General features: G+C 41.8%; 1 protein-coding gene across 1 annotated transcript in view; it reads right to left on the reverse strand.

The window, feature by feature from the left end:
* Positions 1–15,212, reverse strand: part of LOC124881826 (forkhead box protein N3-like) — a 111,112-nt gene that overhangs the window by 55,791 nt on the left and 40,109 nt on the right. Inside the window, exon 2 of the mRNA XM_047387648.1 lies at positions 6,500–7,099. Within this exon, the coding sequence (XP_047243604.1) occupies positions 6,500–7,081 (582 nt within the window). The 5' untranslated portion in view covers positions 7,082–7,099. The remainder of the gene's footprint in view (positions 1–6,499; positions 7,100–15,212) is intronic.

Consider the following 15,212-nt stretch of genomic DNA (forward strand, 5'->3'; position numbering starts at 1 on the left):
TGTTTCACCTGGTTCTTGTTCTATATATACACATCTGTTCTGTTCATACCTCGCGGAAACATTTTGGATCATTCATCTCTATTCATGTCATGTCCTTTACTCATGCCAAGCCTGTCTTGCCAGCCTGCCCATGTCTGGTTTGCCACTGAAGTAAGTTTTGTTTATTAAATCTTTACTTACCATCATGCTGCCAGCTCGTCTGCATTCCGGGGTCCTCTACACAAACCCTGACAAGAGATGCACAGGGGGCTTTTTCAGGACACCAGCCCATCGGTAACCACAATTTTTGGCTTGCCTGTTCGAGGTCTGTGACAGACAGGACGAAAACCTCAGAAATCTGATTATTTTCTGATCAGCGAACACACCATACCTGACCTCTAAAAGGTTGTGCACTCTTCAATGTGGAAGTTGTGCAAAGATGTATGAAGCATTTAAAAGGAAACAGTTTTCTCGGACAAGCCTATCTTTTGCAGCATTGAGGCTAAAAGAGAGCAAGAGACTCCAGATAACAGGAAGGCTGCGACAGAAAATGAGTTCTGTTTTAATCTTTTCCAGGTTTTATCTTCTGTCTGTTATGCAACGGTCTGGAGTTGACAATGCTGGTTCTGTAACTGTATGAAAATACACAGAGAGAGCAATTTTTCAGTAATGACAGCCTCTATGGTTGTGACAAGATAATAAAACACCAAATATTCAGTCTCAAGAAGAATTCAGAAGAATTCAGCTGCAGCCAACATCTGACTCTACCTGGTAAAGAAAGTTTAGGTGATTATTCTGACCTCAGGATATGAAAGAAAGTGATTTTAGCTCGAAGTCCTCCTTTATGTGTGTTTGCATTTTATTTTGAAGCTAGAAAGAGACTATTTCCTGCTTTCTCCTGACACCATTTTCTGATGTTGCTCATCAACTTAACTGACACCACCTGAAGAAGCCTCCATGGTTGTTTGTGTTGCAGCATTTTAGGTACTAATTAGGAGAATCAAACGTTGATGAGAGGCTAGATATGAAGCCCTGGAAGAATACCGCCACTACCGTAGCTTCTAATGATGTTAGAGTTGGTGCTTGCGACAGAACGTAGCAGCACTAAATTGATGGTCTATTTCACCGCTTTTATTGCGACAGGAATGCATTAGCTGATCTCTAGTTCAAAATCTGAAATATTTGGAGGGATAAAACCTAAATTGGACAACTATACACTGAACGGTAGTTCTTTATAATAATGAAACATTTATTCTATTTGTGAAAATACAAAAGAGTATTTTCTACACGTTTCTGGCACCTTAAATTTAGACAAGCATTAGAACTTCAGTATATGGACTTGTCAAAACTAGGCTGAATTCTTGTGATTAAAACACAGTTTGTAAACCTTTACTTAACTTAAAAAGGGGTTGGTTGTTTTTCCAAAGACATTGCTAAAATCATGTCTTGTATCCAGGACCCCAAATCATCTTGTCTTGTGTGCTGGGTGTATCGTTACACCCCTATTACCCCTGTTTACCGTGCTAGCAACTAATATATGATGACAAACATGGATTAAATTGCAAACTCTCAATTGTTCAAATTTTTTTATCTTTAAATGTTAGCAAAATCCTATTTTTTCAGCTTCACACAGCGTGATGTTGTCTGTGCTCAAATTATTAATAATTAATGACCGCTTATGGAAGCAAGGGTAAAAAAGAAAATTTTCAATCTTAATTGGCTAAAATCAAAAGTGGCTAATTAAAGCTTTACAGAGATGAGACATTGGCCACAACCTTCTGATCAGTGCATCTATGGATGTTTCAGGCAGCAAGTTTATTTGTCTGCAACAAAAGAAGGAAAAAAAAGCTGTGCCAATTTTTGCAGTATGAAGTGCAGTGAAAGAACCTTTACTAAAGTATCTTAATATTGCATCCAGTATTATGCTGCTTTAACAATATTCTGGGAGGTGTAATTTAGGAAAAACAATGAGAAAAAAAACCCCACTTTAACCAAGCAATTGTATCCTCACCTGAAATAGTCTAGCAGTTTAAATGTAAAAACATGAAAGAAAGCTCTCATCTGAACAGGGTGAGGTTAAGTTCAGGGTGACACTTAAGTGCAATGCTGAGAGACTTCACAGTGAGTCTCAGATTACAAAACTGCCTCTCTGCTGTGATTTCATAAGAGCCTTTGAGGGATATATTGCTGACTCCATGTGTGTGTTTATGTGTGTGTGTTGCGCTGTTACAACATTGATCTCCAGCACTGATCCACAAGACTGAGGGCAACAACACTTGCCATTAAGGCATGTCATTCAGCACAGAGAAGAATCCTGTTTGTAAACAAAGCCATGGCAACAGCGAGACTCACACTCTCTCTCATGTTCTTGCTCGCAACTAGGTGCTCCTTGCACACACACCCAACACTGACAAACACAAAAATACGCCGCAGTGGGCTTATTCTGAACTAGTCCCCCATCTTGTCATCTACCTGGATGTGACCCAGAAATACAGCCACTGGAAAAAATAGGCCAATGTCATATTAATCTGCGCCTCTGTAAATGGATGGAAATATAATTTGGTGCGTTCACATCACCCTGCTCTCCCCTGTTCTCCTCGTAAGCGCCAACAGATCTCGATTTATCCCCCGTAACCATAACATGACCTCCCCTTCAGCGATTCTTATCTCCAGCTCTCCTCCACGTTGAGCAGTGAGTAAATCCTAATGCAGCATACAGAAAGAGATCTTATAACCTTAATTGCATGCTCGGTTCAAAGGAAATAAACAGGTAAGGGGGGGGGGGGGGGGCAATATTCACATGCAGATATTCTCGGTAAAAAGGTTTAAAAAGGCAGAGTCTGAGTGAAATTACAGAGATTCTGTAATTGCAGCTTCAGATAAAGCCCGGTTCTTGGCAGGTAGAGTAAGAGTCTGCAGAGATATGCCCTCATTTCAACACCAGCGCCGCGCTCCTGCGCGTGTTTTGTGTTCTTTTTATGTATTCGTGTGTGTTGGGGAGTGTGTGTGTGTGTATGTGTCGGTGTACGTTTGTTTATTTGCGTGTCAGAATTGCCCTGTGTCTGCTTGTGTGCAAGAAACACAGAGAGAGAGAGAGAGAGAGAGGAGGGAATGGGTTTGAGGGGTTAATGAGCGTGCTGTCTTAAGCAGTGTGCAGTGACAGGAAGACAAGACAAGCCGTCCTTGCCAGAATCACCTCTTCACACGCTGCTCTGCACATGCACACAATCACATATGTGTACATAAGAGGAGGACATATACTAACCCCCCCCCCCCCCCCCCCCCCCCCATCTCAACACCTCTAAAAAACACACCCACACATTTATATACAAGTCTGTAAAGCCAAATCAGTTTTCTCGTTGCTACAGCAACAGCATACTTTTATGTCAACTGCAACCTTGTTACTATGGAGATATGTATACAAGAGAAACTCTGGGCCGTCGTAGTCAAGAGCCAGATGACAGCCCAGCGCGAGAGTGTGAGCACACGCACGCAAACACACTGAAACACACACTCACAAACACACACAGAGACCTCTACATCCTTCATCCATTTTGTTTATCACCCCCCACACACACACATACACACACACACACACGCACACACACGACTGAAATCCCTTTCTGGTTAAAGCTCTGGTATACCTCTGGTATAATCTCCATCAGCGCGAGCATTGATTCTCGTCGTTTGTCCCCCACCTAACAACCCCTTGGGCAGGACGGGATCTGAAGGCTGCTGGCATCTGTGTTATTAAATCCTCCAGTATTAATTTAGCACTAATTGAGAGAGGGATTCGCTCCCAGTTTACCCTGAGCAAAAATCTGCTCGGGAAAGCCAGTATTAAAGGCTGCATCAAGACTTAAATCAAAAGCGAAATGCTCTTCCCACCAGGGAAGCACAGAACGTCGGAGTGAAAGAGAAGTATGAAAGCGGAGATCATCAACTATTGATAAAGCCGATTCTGGTACAGCTGTAGACAAAATACAGAATGTGTTTGACTTCACGTTGAATGTGTCTGCAAGCGGCTGATAACCGTCTGGCTGTGAAATAAGGTCTAACCACACATGATGGAGTGATTATAGGCTGATACGTGTGGCCGGTGTTCCTCTAAAAAACATGTGGATAAGCTGTAATTATTAATCAATGACTGTGGTTGTAATTAGGGTGCATATTTGGAGCAAGATAGCTTTCACCAGCACATTGAAAAAAAAAATGTATTTACTCATACAGTAATGAGTTTTATATGGCGGCCAGGTTATCGGGATCTGTCCCTGGACTGGAATAACTTCCCAGAGATGTTGATGAAAATCGGCCGGATTTTGAGCTGGGTTTTGCTGTCCCATTTGCTGTCCACCAGGGGAAGAGTGGACTGGGCTGCAGGAAGGTTAAGATGACCTACAAGTCTTTTTGTCCAAGTGAAACGCCAAAATGGAGAGCTTTCCCTTGCTCTTAAATATGATCACATTTTGTCACATTACCGCCAAATACTTTTTAAGGAAACAAACAGAGCACTGCATAATTGTGCATTTTGTTGCCCATTCATCTTTGACAAATAGCTCAGGGATGGAGTCTTGCTACTGATTGTCAACTAGATTTAGCTCTGGACTTTGACTAGGCCATTCTCACTCATGAATATACTTTGATCTAAATCATTTTAGTGTAGCTCTGGTTGCATGTTTACAGTCAAAGTCCTGCTGGAATGTGAACCTTTATCCCAGTCTGAAGGCTTCTGCAGCTTCTAATGGTGCGTTCACACCGAACGCGGATTCTGCAATAGGAGCGGCCGATTTACATGTTATCCCTATGTAGAGGCGCGTTCAGGAGCGGAGCGGCGCGGTGCGAAGGAGACGAAGGACGCGGCACGGAAGGCACGCCGAGCGAAGCGGGAGCGGAGCAGGAGCGGAAAGAGAGCGATGGACGAGTTGAAAAATCTGAACTTTTTCCTAAATTCGCGTCGCGTCAACCAATCAGGGACTGGATGTGGCTGTGACATAGAGTGAAAGACCGCAGCGGAGAAAAAGCGGTTGTCAGTGAAAATGGAGGACAAAATCATAGTGGCGGTGTGCGGCAGGCCAGAGTTGTATGACTCAACTAATTACTTTTACCGAAACAAGTACAGAAAGGACCTGGCCTGGTTATGTTTAGGCGCAAATATCTTATATTTAGGAGATGTGGACATTAAAAATCGGCTGTTTTTTTTATTGAGCTGAGATTTATTTACTCACCGAAGACAGATGGACAGGCGTTCAGCAGCGGGGATATAGTGCCGGTAGTTGTTGTCCAGGAGGCCAATTCGTCTCCCGACGCGGGACAGCAGATCTTCGAACTGGGTCCTGGAGAGACGGAAGTACTGCTGAAATCGACTGTCATCCAGACGCAGCTCCTGGAGTAGGTGGTGGTAATTTCCGAACTGTTCCCGTCCCTGAAGAATCTGGTGAACCCAGGGGTTGACGTCGGTGGCGTTTCTCGGCTCTCCACAGGTAAAACACCGTGATTATCCATGAAATCCATGTCTGCCATGTTCAGTTGAAACCAGCAAGCGGCAGATGGAAGCTCCTCCTATTTGATGACGCGGCGAAGCGTTGCCGCTTGTTGCCAAATGGCAACGCGGAGTTCACACGGAATGTCAAGCGGGCAAAAGCACACAAATGAGGCGAAAGATTCGCAGAATCCGCGTTCGGTGTGAACGCACCTTTACGGGTTTTCTTCCAGGATTGTCCTGTTTGTAGGCCCTGCACAGCATAATGCTGCCACCATTATGCTTCACTGTGAGATAATGCATACAGGGAGATGTGCAATATCAGCTTTTTACCGGACTAGCTTTCAGCAAGTAGTACAAAATATTCATTTTTAAAATAATAAATAAAAATAATAATTTTGGTCTCATCTGACATATTCTTTCACCTCCTGAGCAGGATTCTGTTTACAGGTGCTTAAGTAAAAGTGATCAACTATTTTTCAGATTTTGATTTCTGAAAGCCATGTATGATTTTTCTTCTACTTTACAATTCTGCTACTGTGTATAAAATAAAATGAAGTTCGATGTTGTAACATGACAAAAAGTAAAAATGTTAAAGCATTATGAATACTTTCTGAACACAGCAACATTATGATGTTATTTTCTAAACAATAGTTTGTATCTCTTTTCAGTGTATTTTGAATTTCTGCAGAAACCCACAGTGCGTGAACATTTATGCTCATTTTTTCATCAAATGCTTTGCCAAAAGATGTATTAATATTGCCTGTTTGCCTTTATGAAAGACAGTTTACAGAGTAGGTGTGAGTAGTCACCTGGAACTTTGAAACCTTCACCTCCTTTTAGTTAATTTGATTAAAACCCAATAAATCCACCCAAAGGTTCTAGCATGAGTGGTTAGTTAATCTGCTCCTGTAAAAAGCTTTCTGGCCTGAAGCTGCAGTGCTGGAAGTTAAAGCTGGTCACAAAAAGCTCAACAATAAGATAAGCAGTGCTTGACTTGATTTGGTGAGAAAGGGATAACAGAATTGTGGATTTCTTTACCTGACTGCGATCTTTGTCCACCTTCTTGAAACACTTGTTGAGCGACAGATTGTGCCGCACTGAGTTCTTCCAGCCTGTTGGAGCATTTGCAAAATAAGGGAAGTGCTCTAGAATCCAGCCGTAGATGTCCTTCACTGGCAGCCGCTTGTTCGGCGCATCCTCGATGGCCATGAAGATCAGGCAGCTGAAGGAGTACGGAGGTTTCCGGTTGGTCCCCGCCGCCAAGTCGTACGCCGAGTGTGCATCGGCGAGCAGGACGTCGTCTGGAGACGGGGACGAGGAGGAGGGCGAACGGGGGTGCTGACTGTCGGGATCCTGCAGAGGGGAAACGCTACGCAGCCCGGAGTGGCTGAAGCTGTTGAGGAGGTCCGTGCTCTCGTGGAGCCAGGAGAGGCTGGTGAGCTCCTCGTCCTCGGCCTTGGAGAAGGAGGCAGACAAGGAGAGAGAGAGGTCGGCTGCCTCGGCCTCAGACGCTGCAGCGGTGGCATCCCCCTGCCGGTAGGGCGGGCTCATGCCCTGCGAAGCACTGGCTCCACTGCTGGGGCTCTGGGCCTTCTTACTGGGGGGCATAGTGGGTCCCATCCAGCCCAGGGCTCACTCCTGTAGAGCAGCAGAGGTGGAAGGAGAGAGACAAAGAAAGAATAGAAAGAAGGTCAGCTTGTGAAACACAAGTCATTCGTTATATTAAGCCTTCACTTTTGTAAAGGTCAAAAGGAGGAGATTTTGACCACTTTTGCAATTAGACTGAATTACATCTGAGGAAAAATGTGCATCATCATTTCCCTCTGAGGCTTTCTGTCTAATTCTGACTGGTGCAGCAAATTTAGTGCTTCAACGGCTGAGGAAATCTTTCCTTGTACAACTACCCTCTAATTACCAGTGTAACAGCACAGTATTGACATTACACGGGGTTGCTGTCATAACACGTGAAAACTGTTAAAGGTCTAATGGTTGCAAGGGCTCAGAAACTGTGTTGGTGATTTAACATCTCTGCAGCATGAGAAAATGTAATTGTCAGGGGTGGTGCGATAATTGGGAGCAGAAAAGAAACCCTCTTAAATCTTAAATTCCTGGACTTACAACATCAGAAACAGCGTCCAATGATGAGACTTAGTTCCACAGCGGGATATCTGTGACAAGACATGATCATGATTGGGGTAATTTACCAAGAAAAGAAACAAATTAAAGTGTGAGTTCAATTCCATCCCTGCTCCAATCAGACCATTATCCTGCCAACATAAGAGCAATGCCGAGCTCGTTACACACAGGCAGAGCGCAGTAATTGAAGGGGAACGGGCCTGAGCGTCACACCACAATCAGAAGAAGGCGCGCAACTGGGCCTCTGATTGTCCTCTAGCACAGACAGCTGTGGGAAGGCGCCCAGCAGCAGCTCCAGCTAAAACCTAATCTGCTCTGAGAACAGACACACACACATCCACACATAGAGCGACACTGATGCAAACATGAATGAAAGCAAAAGCACATACCCTGTAAAATGGAATTTTGGAAGGCATTAAAACCTGAAAATATTTATTTTATAATCAAGTATATTAGTTTGTAAATGTGATCAATTCTAACAATCTTGGCTACTTTATTTACTGACAAATCCTACCTAAACAGTTTGATAAGATGTTTTATGTAACATGTCCTTTCCTAGCAGATAGTATGCAGTGGGCCTGGTTGCCTTAATGTGTCAGAGCAGATTTTCTCCAACATTATCGACTTAAAGCAGGAATTTCAAATCGCAGAGCTCGAGAGCCGATGTCCTGCAACCTTCAGATGTATCTTTGGCACTGGTACAACCACCTTGGCACCATTAGTGTGTAGTATTTAGTATTTGATTACTTGTTGGAAGACATAATACTATTGGGACATTTACCAACCCTATTGGCATATTTTCTTATATTGGTGTTGGGCGCACCAGTATGACCTGGGAAAGACAAAACAGTCGACTCCAAAGCTCTGGAACAGCAGGTCTTACCTGTGGTTGTCAGGGATTTTGTGTTTCTTTTTAAAAATGAAAGAATAACAGGATGGAGAAAATTATCTGAATTATTTGTAACTAATTAAGATGAGTAAATGCATTTAAACAATTGGATTATTTAACCTAGATGATTTAACTCAGAAATACTGATTAAAATCTACCCAAATGAACTATATAGTTTGTATAAATTCTACCAGTTTGTTCTACCGGTGTATGAATGTACACTCAGATCCACACAGAGCAGCACCATTAGGACATGGGGATTAGGGCTTGATATGTTCTGGTCCTTCTCTGTGTGCCGCGACCGCTCTCCAATCCAAGGTGATCATCGGCCGATCTGTCCCCTCACTCTGCACCATTGACTGACAGCTGTCACCCACGGCGATCGGCCATAGCGTGACAACTGTCAGTGTGCCACAGCTACCGTGTCACCATGGCGACAGAGCAAAACAACTCATCTCCACTTTCGCCTGCCTTTTTTTTTTTTCTCCCTCCCCTCTATGTGTCTGCCGCTCTTCCACCTATCTTCCATTTTTCACATTTTTATCAGCACAGATAGCTGCTTAACAGTGTTGACAGGCTGTTGAGCTAAATATAGAGCTGTGATGCACAGCCGCATATAGCCGGGCCGGCCCACAGTCACCTCTGCGCTCCTTCCCACTGTCTCCACAGCGCGGGAAAATGCTTAGCAGGAGCTGATGCGCCTTTGATCTCACTCCCGCTTCCCATCGTTACTCTCCTCGTTTCGCTTCTCCCGCTGTCTGACAAGAGTGCGTGCTTATTCAACAAGCTGTACCTGTCTGAGGTACAGCGTTGTTGCACCAATATTGACATTGAGCATAATTAATTCAAATTGGCCCGGCGACGATATAGCGCCAGAGCTGAAAATAGAGAGCGGCAAAATCAAAGAGATGGGCGAGGTGGATAGGGCGTTTGATAGGCTTTTCAAGGTGTGTGTGTGTGTGTGTTTGATGCTTGTTTCTGACAGGCTTGTCGGAGTGTGTATTTGTGATGGTGTTTGTCTTGAGGAGGAAGAAAGGACATCGCAGTGACATTGTTCCTGGTAGGAGTCCACTGGAATGCAGAGATGCCTCTGATGCTCTCTTTCTCTCAGTCTCCTCTTCTTCCTCCTTGTTATGTTGCCATAGCGGCAAGGGGGCCATGAAACATTACGGCTGACAGTAAAGTCATCTCATTTTACTGTTGCTATGACAACAAACTCCTCAGTGTTGGTTGGGGCCACTGCGAGCTGCCGCCCAAGCCTCGTGCCTGAGCTTGTGCATGTTTGTGCGTAGATGTGTGTGTATGTGTGCTACCGTGTCTCCCAGGGGCTCTCATAAAGCTTAACACACTTGCTCAGCTCTAAACAAACTTCCATGCAACTTCTACAGTGGCCCCTGAGGACCCACTGCTAAAGGACAAATGCAGATATCGCTCAAGTTCAGACTAAATGATGGTTGCTGTGGTGCGCCTGTGTGTGCATCAGTGTGTGTTTGTGTGTGTTAGGAGCATCCTCACATTTGTTTGACAGATGGGACTCTGCTGTTCTCTCTGTCTTTCTCATTCTCTGGATCTCTTTTGTGTTTGCGTGCTTTGTTTTGATTTGTGTTCGTCTCTTTTTGGCGTGTCCACGTTAGGAATTTATTTCCTCCTTCCCCCAGATTTGGATACATGGGTGAACTGGACTACAAGCACACCGTCTGATCCGTCTTTCACATTCTTCATGTAAAACTCAGAGCATACCAACATAATTTAAAGCAGCTGAAGTCAGTACAGTATGTTTTGTCTCTCTGTGACCCTGGTACCAAGCTGCTTCTGTTTGCATTCTGCACCCTGAGCATACGGACTTTAAAAGACACCATTCGTTTAGAATAAATGGCTTTCTCCATTGGAAACACCACTCTGGAACAGTTAGTGGCTGCTGGTACACTTAAATTAGACTGTTGCAATTATTATACCGCTATGTATGTACAGTAGGTTCTTAAGAGTTTTTCAACCGTATTGCGGCAGGATTAAAATGATGAGTGGATTAAGAGAAATTATAGCTATTGTAAATAGAGTTTTTTAATGCAAAGCACTGAATTTATTGCAGTCAATTGAGAGTTATTTTTTGTAAATTTTGCTTTGATATTCTATTGGAATCCAATTAGGTTTTCGCATTGGTAACTTTGACCATCTACACTCAGTCATGCAAGCCAAGCTACAATTTAATATCCATTCATTAACAATCAGCCAGTAAAACTCCTTGAAGAAACTTAAGGGCCATATTTTGAGTAAGGAGGGGATTTTGGTCTTACAGGTTTTCCTAAAGGAATCTTTTCAAGTGTTACAACAGACATACCCCTCTGTCTTTCTGAGACAAGGTCAATGTTGTACCATAAACTCAACCATGCAAGGATTCTATATACAGATTTTAGCTCATTGTTTAATACTGCTATTTCTTCGACACCAATAGATAAACTTTCCCTGCCTGGCGTGAACACTGCCAATTGTTTTCTAAATCTAATATTCCTGACTGTGATTCAGTCCACATTGGAAGAAAATATATCCAACATCATCATGTTTAAAACTGGGATACGTCAAGGCTGTGTGCTCAGTCCATTAATATTCACAATGGTAACATATCCACACAAGATGAGAGCTCCAAACATTGTCAGAGACTTTTCATACCCTCCATGATCATTTTTGAAGTAGATTTATCTATTAACACAAATCTGTTGAAGATACAAGAGAAACATTCTTTTTTGTGTAATGCTATTAGTTATGCAATAAAATCACAATAAACTGATTTGATACTGTGCATACGGCATGGCAGCAGCGCTGTTTCATGTACCCAGGTATAAAGTCCATATGTTGCTTAGACAGTATTATCTTTGAAAGAAAATATAGTTTTTTTTCTCATTTGAGCTACTTGTATTGTATCTAATCTTTTCTTTAAATTTAACAAATAGTAGCCCCTTGAAGCACGATTGTCTCAAATCAGCATTCTTGCTCAAATTATTCGATGGCATATGCTTCAGAGTTTTTTCAAAAATATGTAGTACATTTGCCCCTATTTTTTAAACCTGACTAAATAAATACTAATAAAAATAATTCTATGAAAATACAGTTATTTACCTAATGAAAGCTGTTGGTACAGTATTAGTTGTATTGAGCTTCCACCTTGTTAGCTAGGAACTCAACAATTTTTATAATAGATCTTTTGGTTTTTTTTTCTATGTATTTCTTTTTTTATTTTTATTTATATTGAGGTTTGATTGTGCTGAAAAGGGGAGTTTGTTATCATATTGGATGTTTAATTTTAATTTATAGGTCAGTAAACAATACTGCCCACCACAATTTTGTTACACATAACGGATAGCACACATCCTACTGTCACTCAGTAGGATGACAAGTGACTCATGTTGCAGACAAGAAATGGACCTCATGACACTAATCTAACTTTCCTCATTCTATTCCAAACTTTCAAAATAAGAAAAATAAGATGCCTTCTGAAATTATAAGACAATAATATATAGTTTCAAAAAAATAATCATAAAAATGCTGAAGTGTATTGTATAAACTAATTGAATCTGATTTTATTGAGGTTTGTATATACTTTCCGTTTGGGCCAGTTAGCTCTTGTAGAAATAGGTCTAATTAAAACCACAGTTCAGATCAGATTAACCTAAGTGGCTTCTTACAGCTAGATTTTAAGCAATGAAGTCATATAACCACATGCCCTTACAGTAAACTAGGAGTAGATTATAGAAAATGAATTTAACTCATTGATTTTTGAACCTCTCGAAGGTTGATACGACTTGATGCACTAACAGTAGGAAACATTCCATGTCAGACATCTTTATTTCATACCTGAAATAGTTGGGGGCAAAATGACCAAAATTATAAGTGTACAAAATGGAAAAAAGGCAACATAACCATCACCTAAAACATTTTTCTGTACCATTTATCTTTTTACTCAACAACAAGCTGAATCTACATCAATATTTCCTCGTGGACAGCCAGCTGCCTTTGCATCATGGCTTTGTCGCAATTTCATTTAGATCCTGTTTTCTGTAGGAGGGAGTTAGCTTTTATCTTTTAAACTTTGAACATATTAGACAGTATTTGAGAGTTAGTTAACTATAACTCCTCATAATTATAATCAATAGATCAAATCATAAAAAACAGAATCAATTTAAAAGGTTTTTGACTAATAAAAAGTGATTACATCATCGTGCCATCTTAGGAAAACCTCAATTATGAATTTTGAGTATTAAGTTGGAATATACTTGTGTAATTTTATATGGACTTGCTTTATCTTCATGGTTAAATGATTTTCTCAGTAGAAGACTGGAAGTGGCATTTATACAGCCCGTCCTAAAGCTTGTTTAATAAACAGACATGTTGCCAAACTGTTACAGTTTATCAAATACAAAAAAAACACTGTTGGTCCCATTCTCCCCTAGGATGCTTCCCATTTTAGTCAGTATAAAACTGTTCCTTGTAAACATGAATGTCATTAAAATCCAAACATTTTTATAGATTTTAAAATTCACCCAACTGAGCGTGATAGCGCATAGTATCAAAAAGGCTATGTAATTGGAATGCTGTAAGTGACCATGATGTATCCCAGCTGACCTGCAGTCAGCTTCGACTCTCTGAAGCCCTTACAGCTGGATGCCGGAGCCAGCAGTGTTTGCACGAGTGGAAAAAGGTTAATAAACTCCTCAGAGAGCAGACAGGGTGTAAGCTAATTCATGTGCTCTAATTGACAGTGTAATCATCTTACACCACATTCATGCTCTCCCAGATACTTGCCTAGATCACATGCCATATTTACGTAATCCTCCGAAGATCTCCATTCCCTCTTGGCAGCTTTTTTCTGTCAATCTTGCAGGCTTTCTGAGAGCTGAAGCCAGAGGAAACATTTCAGCAATGTCCTTCATTTCACCGTTCTGCGCAGCTGCACCATTAGCCAAACTGACTTTCAGCAAAAATCACCAAGTAATCAAATCTCAGAACTTCCAAAACCACATCAATGCAGATATATTATAATACAACCCAGTTTGGCTTCTGACACGCTGTCAGCGGCTCATTTATACTTTACTCTGGGTCTCCAAGGACCAAAGCAACTCTTAGAACTTTGTCAGGTTGATTGCAGCTAGTGACATATGTTGCATGACACATCCTTGTGCACCCCACTTTCCTGTCAGTCTTCACTATATACTGCAATAAAGCCAGTGCCATGAAAATAATCCCACTACCCCTGAATGGAGTAGTAATAGTAGTGTAGGAGATAGCAGCAAAGAATGGAATAGCGGCTGGTAGGAGTTATTACTTGCAGAGGCGTGAGCTCAACCTTGTGGCTCCTCTGGCCACAGTGATAAAGCAGAGTCAGATGCACCGAGGCAAAACTAATCTGGAGTTTTGATGACAAAAGGACGACCTTTATCCTTCCTTCACATAGACCGGATGGACAGAAGGGGAAAGGAAGACCGACGGGGAGAAGGGAAAAATAAGAAGTCTGTAAGAGACTGGAAAATAATAACTTCTGCTACATATATGTCAGCATGGTTTGCAGGAGGGCTTTTGAAATTCTCCATTTCCAAGCCACAAAATTACTTCCCCCACCATCACCAAGTCCAGCCTTTCCCTGGCGACAACCATCAGGGTTCCAGGGGACTTTAAGGGAGCAAAGACGCACCAATCACATCCTATATGTTCTGACAGTCTTATTTTTCTGTCATCTACAGCAGCAAAGAGTTATGGAATAGAGGTCAAGGTCAGGGTGTCCCTGAGGAATACTCCTGACCCCTGTGTCTGTGCTGCACTCCATGCTGGCAGGCAGATAACAACAGCTGCACGCACATAGATGTGAATACATTCAGTGAACATTAGTTCAGTACATACAGTGCCTTGCAAAATTATCATTACTCTTTAAATGTTTTCACTTTTTGCCAAGTTGCAAACACAAACATGTATTTTGTAGGGATTTCACTTGGGAAAATAACACAGTATCTAAATGCTGTGAGATTTAGTATTCACCCTGAACACACCATCCCCCAAACAAACATGGTGATGGCAGCATCATGCTATGGGGATGACTGTCTTCAGCAGGGATCACCTTACAGCAAGACAATAAGCCTGACCATACATCCAGGGACACAATGGAATGGTTTGGGTCAAAGCATATTGATGTGTTAGAAAGGCCTAGTCAAAGTACAGTGCTCAATTCAAATTCAGAATCTCCAACAAGACTTGACAATGGATTTTGCAGACTCTCCTCATACTGAGCTTCAGCTATTTGTTCAAGAGTAATGTGTCAGTTCTAAAGACCTGCAGCCACAAGATGGTTCTACAGAGTACTGACTCAGGAGGGCTGGATATAAATGCACGCTGCACTTTTCAGGTTTTTATTTGTTCCAAAAAATACTTCCTTTTCCTTCCAGGTGCACTCTCTTTACTAATTAAGTAAATTTTAAACACAATTTGTTGAACTGAATGTTATTGTGTGTTATCAGGGTAAAGGCAGCTGAATACAAATGCATGGTATGGTGGAAAAAAAAAAAAACAGAAAGCCACATGTCATTTTTAAAACTCCATTACATTTATGGCACTGATTTAGGGGGAAATGTTTACATTTTATGACTCATGGTTGGGTCGATTGTGTCAAAGTGATTGAATAAAAAAATTAAATATGAGCAAAATGAGCCTTTCTTCTGCATACATACGTTTCTACTCTTTAGT

This window comes from Girardinichthys multiradiatus, chromosome 15 (assembly GCF_021462225.1).
Source record: "Girardinichthys multiradiatus isolate DD_20200921_A chromosome 15, DD_fGirMul_XY1, whole genome shotgun sequence".
Lineage (NCBI taxonomy): Eukaryota > Metazoa > Chordata > Actinopteri > Cyprinodontiformes > Goodeidae > Girardinichthys > Girardinichthys multiradiatus.